This window comes from Phocoena phocoena, chromosome 17 (genome assembly GCF_963924675.1).
Source record: "Phocoena phocoena chromosome 17, mPhoPho1.1, whole genome shotgun sequence".
Taxonomy (NCBI): domain Eukaryota; kingdom Metazoa; phylum Chordata; class Mammalia; order Artiodactyla; family Phocoenidae; genus Phocoena; species Phocoena phocoena.
The window spans coordinates 9,375,178-9,387,627 of record NC_089235.1 but is presented as its reverse complement, the minus strand read 5'-3'; the positions used below and the strand labels follow the sequence as shown (position 1 = coordinate 9,387,627).

At 42.0% G+C, this 12,450-nt stretch overlaps 1 protein-coding gene across 1 annotated transcript in view; it reads right to left on the bottom strand.

Annotated features, from left to right (window-relative positions):
* Positions 1–12,450, bottom strand: part of NKAIN3 (sodium/potassium transporting ATPase interacting 3) — a 313,028-nt gene that overhangs the window by 292,072 nt on the left and 8,506 nt on the right. Inside the window, 1 exon segment of the mRNA XM_065895129.1 lies at positions 794–952. Coding sequence (XP_065751201.1) covers positions 794–952 — 159 coding nt within the window.

Sequence of the window (12,450 nt, the reverse complement as noted above, 5' to 3'; positions counted from 1 at the left end):
ACATCTCTGCCAGGAAGAAAGAAGAATTTTCCTGACAGGGAGAGGCAGCCACGTGGAAGTAGAAAAATAGAGGTATCTGTTAGACCAATGGTTCTCAAAGTGTGGTCCAGGAGCCAGAGCATCAACAAATGGAAATTCTTCTAACTTCTGTTAGAAATAGAAACGCCTGGGCCCCGCCCCATTCTTGGGTGGTGCCCAGCACCCTGTGGTGGCAAAAGCCCTCCAGGTCAGACTGTATGCTAAAGTATGAACACCGCTGTGTTGGGCTACCAGTGATAAGAAACAGCTGATGATTTTTAGAGTTCACATGTGAGACTCGTCCTATGTCAGTTTTAGGGGGTTGAAAAAAATACATTTAATTATGATCAAAGTGACATAATTTCCAACTACTAAATGAAGTGTGGATTGGGGTGATTTCATAACTCAGCAATATCCGCACTGTGAAAGAGGAGCTGCACTACAGAGTCCGGCCAGAGGGGGAGCTGTTCTACTTATTAGTGTTCCTGTTGGCTGGTCTTTCTTTAAAGGGGTCCGCCGTTCCATCCCACCTGGCCTGGGTCGCACTAACCTTCAAAGGAAGCAACTCCTCCCGTATACGGTCGCTGTTTAGCTTGGAGCCGAGCTTCCTGAGCACACCCATTTGAACACACATATTGGAATCAGCCTACTAAGGGGGAAGGGCTTTCATTTCATGACCATGGTGTTAAACAGAGTGGCAGATGCAAGGCAAGAAAGTCATCAGAGAATAAAGAGAGCCGCAGGAAACTCAGGAGCTGGGCCAAGCTCCACCCACCTTTCTCATTTTCATGAAGTTGCCGTGGCGATGATGATGCCCCCTGAGGGCACAGACCATCATTGCCGGGGGACCAGCAGGGCCCTCTGAGGATCCCTCACTCTCCAGCGCGCTCCCGTTCTCAATTTCAATCTGCTGTCTTTCTTTCGTGTCTAAAACCTTGCAAATTTAGATGATATTACAGAATAACTATTATCTTAACTTTGTTCTCCATAGTTTCATGGTGGAGGAGTTCTGTTTGCTGAGTCCAGAGAGAAAAGACTTAAAAGATCTAGGCATAAGGGGGAGAGAGGGTGGGAGAGGGATGCAGTGGGATTCTGGGATTAGCAGATGCAAACTATTATATACAGAATGGATAAACAAGAAGGTACTACTGTATGTAGCACAGGGAACTATATTCAATATCCTGTGATAAACGATCATGGAAAAGAATATGAAAAGAGAAGATACATATGTGTATATATATGTGTGTGTGTGTTTGTGTAACTGAATCACTTTGCTGTACAGCAGAAAGTAACACAACTTTGTAAATCAACTGTATTTCAATACAATAGATTTTTAAAAATCTAGTCATAATTACCATTCGTGGGAATATAATGTGAACTACCGATTTATACGTATGGACTTTTCCTCTCTATATAAGTAATGATCAGGGTCTCAAAGAAAAGGGAAAACAATTTAAAAAGTTTAAGAAGCTCCAAAAAATCATCTATAAGGGAAAAAAGCTGTGGAGAGAAGGATGTGATTTTACTGAGGTTTCAAAATGGAGAAACTCTGTCCCCCAAATGTAATTATGTTCCTCAGAGAATGACTCCCCCCAGTCCAAACATCCTGAAACACTTGTTTGGGAGGTGGAATCTGAAGATTCCACCATATAAGGCTCTCCCAGCTCAGGGGGCTAAGGTGACGCCAAGCCAAATGAGAAAATAGGAGAAGTTTTTGTTTTCTTTTTGGTGTCACCATATGGAATTCCAATCTAATTTTTCCAATTTGTTCCACCGCAGCTGGGCCACGCTATAACATACCAACCGTTGTTAACAGTTCTAGTTATTATAGGTTAAAATTCCATCTTTTTACATTTTTCTTCCCTTGAGATAATCACACTTTAACAGGGTATAAGTTACATTTTCTGTGGAGCCTTTCCTGAACAAACTATAAATTACAGCTCCCTTGCCAAACTCCTCTTTTATTTCCTGTTTCTTTTCTCCTACAGCACATTTCATCACTCCAAAATTACATATTTTATGTTTTTATTTGAATTATTTTTTGTCTCCCCCACTAGCGTGTCAGAGATTTTTGTTTGGTCAACTCTTGTATCCACAGTGCTAGGAGAGTGAGTGACACAGGGTAGACACTGAAAGATTTGTTGAAAGAATAAATAAATGAATATTCTAGGTGGTGATAATTCCTAGATCTAAATGCTGACTCAACTGTGCTAGAATGTAAAGCATTGAACACAATGGTGATATGGGATGTGAAGTAGGAGTTTTCATACACAGGCCCTCAACTCTCACTACCTCCATCACTTTGGACACTTTACCTAGAACGAGGACACTCCAGAAACTGCTGGGGAGAGCTGCCACAGTCAGGCTACATTAGTAAAATTCCTCGCAGAATGGAACTGAAAGGCAGAGCCAGACCACTAAGTGATTACAACCATACTGACTTCTAATTGGACTCACTACCAAAATATTTCCGACATGGTGTTCATCCAGAGATGCTGAAATGCTGACACAAACGCACACACTACAAAGCTATGTATCATCACAAAACCAATGCAAAATGCTGAGCCTGCCTGTCAGGGATGCTAATTCTTCAAAAGATTAGCTTCCTAGCTCTATGAAAACATGGATAATTATAGCATGATGTTTATTATGCTGTAGCTAGCAAAGCACACGTTCATCATAATGCAGTTTTCTCCCCTTGGGGCTTCAGTGCAAATATAGACGTTATACTTTGGACAGGATCACGAAGGCACAGAGCCTCAGTCTGGGGGATTAAGCAGGGGATGCTTGGCAGAACTGACCGCGGCCTTGGCACGGGTGAGTGGCTTTGTCTCTCTGCCAGGCCTTGATGTCACCTCTTGATGCCACGAGGCTGGACTTCCCCTTCAGCTAACAGTCATGATCAGCGTGATGACAAGGTACATGCGAGACGATCACCTCATTTCTCAAGGATGTTACCGACAAACAAGAGTTAATAGAGCCAGACTGAGCCGTGATCACAAAAGAAAGCATCAGATCAGGTGCGTTAACCAAAGAACAGATGCCAAAGATAGAAGAACGTGTCCACTGGGGCTCACAAGTAAATTCTAAATGACAGAGTGTTTCCCCAGACACGCGGAGGTGAGGTGTCTTCAGTCCCTGCTTCATCACTGTCATCGGAGGGGACTGAGCGGTTATGAAGACCCTTGGCAGGATGCACGGCACACAGGGCTGATCCAGACTCCCAGGAGGAAGCGGGATTTGTGCAACTGAGAGTAGCACTCCCACCAGGAAGGTGGGCAGTGAGGCACGTGCCCAGCTGCTCAGAATCTGGCTATTTCCCTTCAATCTGTCTGCTCCTCTCCAATCAGACCAGGCACCATCTGAGCAGGGTGTTGGGAGAAAAACACCACCAGCTAGTCATTCACTTCAGACCATCTCTGTGTCAGTGCACCTTAAACTACTTGGTGGGTCTTTGTACTCCTTTACTGCTTTACTCAGAAAAAATGATACGCCACCTACTCTGCATCAGGGAGTGGGCTGGGGATGCAGGACGTCATGAGCCCTGTCCTTGAAGAGCCCAGGATAGTTGGGAAAACTGACTTGTGATTAGATCCTTACAGTGCACGGTGAGAGTGCTGCCATATGATTAAAAAATATAAACATAAAAGACCCAGTGGGCTGGGAGTGCAAGGAGGGAGCGATGAAGACTCTCTAAGTATGAAAGGAAATAACTTACGAAACATGGATAGAATTCATATGATGCTTTAAGGATAGATAGGTAAGTACCATCCCACGAGACATGTTAGGCAGATTTAGTAGAGTGTGGTGTGCTGAACAAGAAAGAAAGAGATGGAAAGACAGAAGGCACTTAACATTCATCATCACCTAATGTTCGTGACATACTAAAGGGACAGGAGGAAACATCAGGTATCTGGTGAGCTGTGGGGGTGTTCGTTAGGGGTGTTTGTTATTGCATCCCACAGACAGACCACGTGTTTTAGGCTCAGAAACTGTCTGTCTCTGGCCCCCTGAGTCTGGTCCTCATAACTGCACCCTCAGTGAGGAAGGCTGATGTGGCAGACAGAAGATATGAATGGGGTGCAAACCAGGATTCTTGAAGTGTGGCTCCTTATTGAAGTGAACCGACATTTCTTAGGTGGTGAAGGACTGAATTGAAACAAAACTCAAAACCAGAAAATGGAGAGTTGAGAAAAAAGCAGAACGCAGTACTGTTTGCATTTTCTTACACTTGAAGGGAGTTTATTTGCAGAGGAAAACAACTTTCTAAGTTGTTTTAATAATTAGTCTTTCTAATCCAAGAACCAACAGCAACAGCATCAGGGAAGAGCATCACGTTCTGCTCTGAATTCACGTGGTCATCAGACATCTGCCAAGATATCAGCTCTTAAGGTCATAAGGTAAAGACCTAACTTTAAAAGTTCCTTGAGTTTGCTTTCTGGTTGAGCTTAGACTCTCTGGCCTATTTAATGGAAGTTATGCAAGAAGTATATTTACTACAGAAACTTGTCGAAGAGTTTGGGACAGAGAGGTAGAAAGAGAAAATGGTTCCAGCGTCTGAGTCACGTTTCAGGGTCACTTCCTGTCCAGGAGTAACCGACTCTCTTGAACTTGCCTAATCATTCCCTCCCCCTATTTCACTGCTCAGTTATTGTTCCATTTGTTTGCAGTCCTAAGTTCTATGACTTTACTGTAAGCCATCTCAAACCTTTTTGAACGTGGTGAGTCAATGCGTTTAATAAAGGCAAACTAGTCAGTGCAATGTCCTCAGAGCAGGGCTACAGCCAAACCAAGTGAAATCCGGACTGACTGGTGCTAGAACCTGTAGAAGAAGCTTCTAGCATCACTACCAAGATTGTGGGATTTGTTCACTTCATAGGAAAACATCAAGAGCCCAGCTTGACACTTCTGACTCCGGTGCTTGTTCTGTACGTGGGTTATCTCTCTCCTCAGCCCTCCAGCCTGTACTGAAAGTGTAAGAGGACGTGTCTACTTTATTCTCATAGTAGGAGGCAGAAAGGAACAACGTGTCAGTAAGATTTGTCTAGAATAATTTGAAGTCCAACTACAGAAGGCCTTAGTGAGTTTTGGGTAATTTTTTTTTCCTTTTAAATTAACGAAATTTCAAGGTTATCATGTAAGAATGCCACTCTTACTTGCATCCCGATTTGCCTTCTTGGATAGCAGAGAAAAAGGCTGAATTACAGGAAGAAGCCAAGAACCGTATTCAACCCTAGGTATGCCCGTGGGAGTATGTTTAGTATGTGGACCTCACCTGCTGTGTACGATAAAGGAGAAGTAGTTTAGAACTGCTGGGCTAGAAGAATGAAAATGGGCCTTGCTATCAGACAGTCCTGTTTCTAATCCTGCCTCTGCCGCTATGACTTCGGTCAAGTTACTTAGCTTCTCTGAACCTTGGTTTTCTTATCTGAAAATTGGGAAAATGGTAGCTACCATTTAGTGGGATAAAATGATATAAAGCGTAGGCACTCCATCTATGACTTATTTCCTCTTCATTCCTGAAGTGTTCTGAACCATTACTATACAAACTAGGAAGTTTTTGGTTGCAAATAATGGAAGAGCCAACTCAAACTGGGGAAGACCACATGGAATGTACTGGCCCCATAACTGAAAAATTATGTCGGCCGGGCTTCGTGGATGTTGTTATGTATTGGCTCAGAGGGTCACCAGAAGCCTGTTAGTTGGCACCCCTCAATTCTGCCTTCAACAGAGCCTAAGTGCCTTCCTATTACAAGATGGGTCCAGGAGGATGAGCTTCGGGAAGGAGAGAGAGAGAGAGAGATCACTATGTGAATGTCACTCAAATACGGATGTTATGCAGAGGGAGAGTGAAGGTATAGATTAGATGCTGGGACGGGGGCAGCCAAAAGTCCACTACAGCAACCATAACGCTGGCATTATAGAGTCCTTATGGAAATCCTTTATGTTACATTTATTCCACAAAAAATATACAAATAAATGTGTCCTATGTAGAGACAGAGAAAGAGAGAGAGGAGATGAGAGGGAGTGGGGAGATATTGAGAGAGAGAGATTTTGGTCTACAGAGAAGGGAGAGAAGCCATAGATCAGGGTCCACCCACCGTGACCCAGTCCCATCACCTCTTGGACTGGAAGCTGGGGAGTCAAGGATAGTGTTTATCTTCTCTTTAGAATTCATCCAGTAGTTTTCTTCTCTCCATAAAATCACACAGATAGATATAACGGCCAAGAAAGAACGGATATATTTTCCCCACGCGCGCGCGCACACACACACACACACACTCCCCAACACCAAAAATCCCTTTATTGAATCCTTCATATTGATATCATCAAGTCAAATCTCAGACCCACAAGAATCCCAAGGATTCATTATGCTCTTGACATTTGTGGAGCAGTATTATACATAAAAACGCTTCTGATTAATGCTTATCATGGGATCCTGACTGGATTGGAGAGGTACACATACTAATACATTTTCTAAAACCTTAGTTCTTAACCCGTCCATAGCATTTACCAAAGAGCAAACATTCTTCACATCTGAAATAAAGGAAAGGAAACTGAGGCTCAGTGAATTAACTCCCAGATATATAGTAAATGATCTGCCAATTACAATATATAGGGATTGTGTCTCCGGAAACTTCCAGAATGGTCACACACTCAAAAACTTTACCTTGCTGTTTCAAATGGGATGCTTTATCCCCATTATTATTTTGTAAAGATATAGTTTGGTCAAATGTGCGCACGGAGGAACATTATAAGGAAAGGTTTTATGACATTCTCTACTATAGTTAGGGACAAATGCTCTAGTAATTGTTGTCTGTTGTATTACATAACGACTCCTCTGAAGATGCTACGGGATTCCTTGGTGGAGACTGTACTTCTTGACATCTGGCTTTATTTTATCCTCCCCACACTCTGTAAATTTCTAACTGTTGATATTTCCTCTTTGCTTTGACCAGTGGAAGCTGTGGAAGCTACGACCAGACGACCACACCTGTGATCCGCCATTGGCTACACTGCGAAACAAAATGGCAGAATAGACTTGCGCTTGGCACGTTTTTCTTTTCCTACTCATGGTCTCTCTCCAACCAAATATTCCAACAAATTTATTTCATGTAGTGTTAATATTAGTATTTTCAGGAGGTGCCTCAAATCCCTTTGGATGAAGTGAAAGAATAAACGAGTGAATGAAACAAAGAAAAAATGAGTAAATAAATCTCTCCCACCAGCTTTGAGTACAATCTCAACCTGAAGCTCTGATCTTGCTTTTTAAACTCCCTTCTGGATATTTTCCAGTTAAATGACCTATAACTGACTCAAAAATCTAAAATAAAACCCATCATTTTCCTCACAAAAAAGTCTCCTCCTTCTGATATCCCATCAAAATGTGTTTTGATTATTTTTATGATATAAATAATTATGCGTATTATAATTAATGGTAGGATGTTGGGAAAGGGGATTCCACCTCCATAATCTCCGTTCATCTCCTTACAACACTATAAAATACTATTATTTAATAAAGAAATTGGATTCTTTTCCTTAGTCTCATTTCAAATATGGATCATAGATTGTTTAGCATGCATTTTAAGTGTCTAGATGTGATATGGCCCCTATGCTTCGTGCTAGGAATACAAAATCAGATGGGCACAATCCCTGCCCCCTAAGAAATTTACGCAATCTGGGCATCACCTTTGACTCTTTCATTCCCTCACCCTACATATTTCGTCACCGAATGTAATCGAGTCTTCTTTTGCATTGTCCCGTGGGACCCTTCTTCTATTCTTGCACAACCATCATTGTTTACAGTTCTTTCATCTTATTTTTAGACCACTGTGATTTCTTCCTCACTTATTTCTCTAAATCTTAGCCCCAGTCTTGTCATCCTTCTTTCTGCCCACTACTCCCAGGTTAAGAGTCTCCAAATACCTCTTGGCCATCTCTCTCCTGCTTCAGGTAGCTCTACTTCCCCATCTTAAGGTACAGCCTTTTACAAGCACCAGTTCAACTCTCCTGTCCCCACAGCAGCCTCTGCCACGCTGCATCACTTCCATTTGCCAGCAGGACCACATCTCCTGCTTCAGAGAGGAGAAGCCTCGGATTCCTGTCACCCCCACGTTCCCCCAGCCCACCCCTTGCAGGATGCCTATTTCTCTCATCTACCCATCCTTCATCCCTTCCTCTCAACGGGGAGTAAAATGTGCTCGTTGATTCTTCCGGAATCCCAAGTCAGTATAGATAGTATGTGCTTTGGCAAAGTCTACTTTGGCAGCCCTGACAGGTAGAAGGAATAACACTGCTAGATTCCTTTTAGAGAAAGGAACAGAGAAGATTGGTAAATATGATCACTGTGGTCACACCTACAGTAGGAGCGTATTTACTGTGGGAAACTAGCTTCTGCGATTAATCTACAGTGAAAACATTTAGACCTGACCTAAGTTAAATAGACAGATTTACTTAAAGAGTCTTGAAGCCACTCACTCGGGTCAAGTTTAGAGGTAAAATCAATGTAATTTAATTTTCGATGGAGAAAATATGGGCTGGAAGATACATTAGATTAAATATAACTTTCAATTATTTATACGGTCAAAGATGGAGGGACTCTTCCAATGAAACTTTTGATATAAATCCCTCTGATTAGCACCCAATCCTATCCCATCTGAAAGAGGAGCAAGAAGCAGGTGTACAGAACAGAAGAGGAGGGGCAGTTACCCCCATGGGATGCCGTGGCAGGTTTACCAGGAACAAGGGCTCCTTTCGATGTTGTCCTTTTCCCCTAGTTATGAAATTGCTTCTTCTTCTACTGCCGCCTCCTCCTCCCACTACTCAATATTTGTTTCCCTTGAAATGTCAATTTTGAAAAGGTTACGATTCACTCTTAAGTATGCATCCCTGAGTAAGCATTTGAAAAAAATGCAATCAGATCTCATTAAGGGGTTCTGCGACAGAATTCTTGGTACACAACTCCCCATGCAAGCTAATGTCAGTGTAGCTGAGGGCGCGCAGCAGGAATTATACAGCTGTCGCTAATCGAAGAAATTTACATAGATTCATTTACCCTTTGAGGGACTCTCCACACACCCCCCACCCCCGCCCCACCACAGTAGCCTCTGTAAAGGACGAAGTGACAGAGCAATAGACAGTTCTATGTGGGCTCTCTCTGACGGGCCCGTTGGTAAAATCAATCCTTACGTGCAATGAATACATCTTTAATACAACCATTTACATCACCAAACAAATGCAGCTATTAAACCAGAGTATCTCAGCAATTCTCTGAAGGCCTGTACTCATTTCATAAAATCTGAAGATATACTCAGGAATGACAGTAAACAAGTAACCTGCACGGGATGGACAGAGTACTCTTAAGAATGAAGAGTGAAAAAATAGCACAACTGTTCAGTTTAAAACCTTTGCAAAGAAAGCAAAACCAATTTGAAAAGTTCTGGATAGCTACCTTAGAAGGATGGGGGTGTGCCTGGAGATTTCCAATAAATGAAGAATGCCATGGGGGTTAATTGATGTCAGTAGTGCAAGGCTGAGAAGGCCACTCGCTGTGGATGGAAGATGAATAATTTGTTCCTTTCAGGGCTATTTTCTGAATGACCTGTGTTGATTCCCAATCAGCAGACAGAATTAGTTAGCACTGCCCACGTGTCCCTTCAGGGCCTGCTGAGTTTTCAATCCACTGCCATTTGGTTGAATTATTCCCTAAATGAATCAATCACTAATTCATAATTAGATCCAATGACAGCATAAATCTCTGTAGTGGAAACTTTGGAAATGACGACGTGAGTCTTAAGACAAATCAGAGACATAGCATGATTGTGAGTCGTAAAACCAGTTGAATCTTGGCTTAAAATCTTGGTCAAGATACATCAGCTAGATTTTTGAGAAGTTTGGTGTGATGAACCGAATACTTCTTTTGTTCGTTTATCCTTGTTTTTCATATACATACACAGCGACTCTTCTAGAGCAGTAGGATCTATCAATGTCATTGACATAAAACATCTTGTCCTCATTTCTATGTTATAGAGAATATTATATGAAAGCAACTATTGTTACTTTAAGGCCAGATTATTATCCTCGAGAACCAAAGCCATACAGGAGAAATTCCTTGTGGCTATGCTAAGACTCTATAAAATAATGGACTATAAAATAGTAAGGCCAAGCCAGCTGGATTTCTAACTCATTCTCCTCTCTGTGAGGTTTGGAGAAGTCTCGGTCTCTGAAGTAATGTTATTGGCATCACATTGCTTCTTTGAATCCTTGCCCCACTGCACACTCCAGTACAGCTGACCGTACACGTACGCGTGTGAAACAAAGTACTGTGGATGTATTACTTCCTTATCCTCTGCCGATGTGCAGAACCCTGGGGTGCCTTTGTCATAACCCAGAGATCTCATGGGAAGGCTGTGACAACCAGGATGTGAGCCTTTCCATTTCCCTTTCCCTGGATCAGGAAAATATCTCCCCATCCTAAACATTTTGATTTCTGGTACGCAACAGTCAATACCAGTGGGTTATTTCATTACTCTCTCTCACAAGTTTGCCTAGCTGTTCCCTTCTCGCCGCACTGCCTTACTTTGTATCTGTTTAGGTGCGTCTAATGGATACTGAGGAATACGGTCAATACTGAGAAGCGTGGTCGCTGTGCTATTGGGATCAAAGGGCCAGTACTCCCCAGCCCTCTCTCACCAAACACAGTATGGAGATGAATACAGGTCTCATGTCTGAATATGATTAGATCTTACCGCTGAACAAATCCTAGACCGTTGCCTTTCTGAGCTCTTTGCTTCCTATTCACTCTCAGCCCCACGAGGGGATGAGGGTAGCCATGCAACTTGAATGTCGTTGCCACCACTGCTTCCTAACAATTGTCTGATCCAGGGAACACTTGCCTAATCTCAACCAAAACATGGAGAACTTCTTGTCCTACATTCAAAATGTTTAAACAGCAATTATGGCACATAAGAATTCAGACTTCCCCGGACCAAGAAATAAAATGATTTAGGGAAAACCTTAACTAAAATCTTATCTAGGAATAAAGATTTTGATGACATCAGCTCGAGATGTTTTCCAGTTTCTAGAATCCTTTTTTTCTTGAATTGACAACCCCTAAGGACTCTGCGTTAATGAGTCTTCTGAGATAAATTGGAACTGATGTTGTGGAGAATCGGAGGCTGCAATCCAGGTCTCGATCCTATTTGCTCATTCTGTGAATCATTCAGCTACATTGCCAACAATTAAAGCAACTCAAGATGACTTGCAAGTGAGGTCAAGGGGCTTGCTCTCTGCGTTTCATTCAACATGGACGTGTCCTTGGCCTCAGCCCTCTTCTGCAAACTGTTTAAAGAGGATGTATGTGTGCCTCTCAGAGACACACGAGACTTACTGCCCATTTACCGTAATCATACTTATGGTGATAGAAGGACCCCTCCACAACTCCAAAACTTTCCTGCTTTCATAGCTAAGCACTGGCTCAATGATTCACACACTCCCAGGCAAGAAAAAAAAAAGTTAGAAAATTCTACAGAACCAGTTAAGTAATCACAAAGATTAATCGTTCTTCCAAAAACAACATTTAAAAACAGCTGGTGTGTGGCCTCTCTACCCACCGGTTATCTCAGAATCATGGAATCAGAGCAGGGAGAAACCTTGAGAGAACAACCCCTCGGTCCTTAAGGAAGACTGTGGCTAAATCATCCCAGACAGAAGTACATTTGCCCTAATTTTAATGAGCTCCAGGGACAGAGCTCTTACAGCTTTCTATTCTGAATAGAGAGAAATCTTTTCTTACAGCTAAACAATCTCTTCCTTTAGAGCTGCAGTCTATTCATGGTGTCTGGCTATTGTTTGAGATGGAGAAGGACCTCTCTAACAATTTTTATATCACACACTCTTTCCACACAGATGGTAACAGCTTCCTTCCTTGAGGACTCTATTTTCCCCAAACCTTAAAAATATTAAAATAGTTTTGAGACATTCACTTGCTTCTCAAAGTTTTCTCTATTTCTTCTTAGCCCTTAAGTCCAGACTTAGATATTATTTTCCAGTAAAGTCTAACCAGATCTGAATAAAATAACAAGTCTCTGTGCTGCCTAGAATGTTTGCCCCTAATCACACGTGTACTTGAAATGTGGCGAGTGTGATTGAGAAATGGAATTTTTAATTTTATTTAATTGTACTCGATTTAAATTTAGATCTAAAGACTGGTATTGGCTACAGTGTTTGGAAGACTTGACACGTGTGGGACAACTTGGGTTTGTGAATCTCCTTTTTCAAATGTAAATTTTTTGACATAAATAACATTCAAGTATTGCTGATGAAAATTTAGCACCTGCTTTGAGATATCTTTCAGTGTATAATACACAGAGGACTGGGGAGACTTTAAAAGAATTTAAGTATCTCATTAATATTTTTATATTAATTACATGT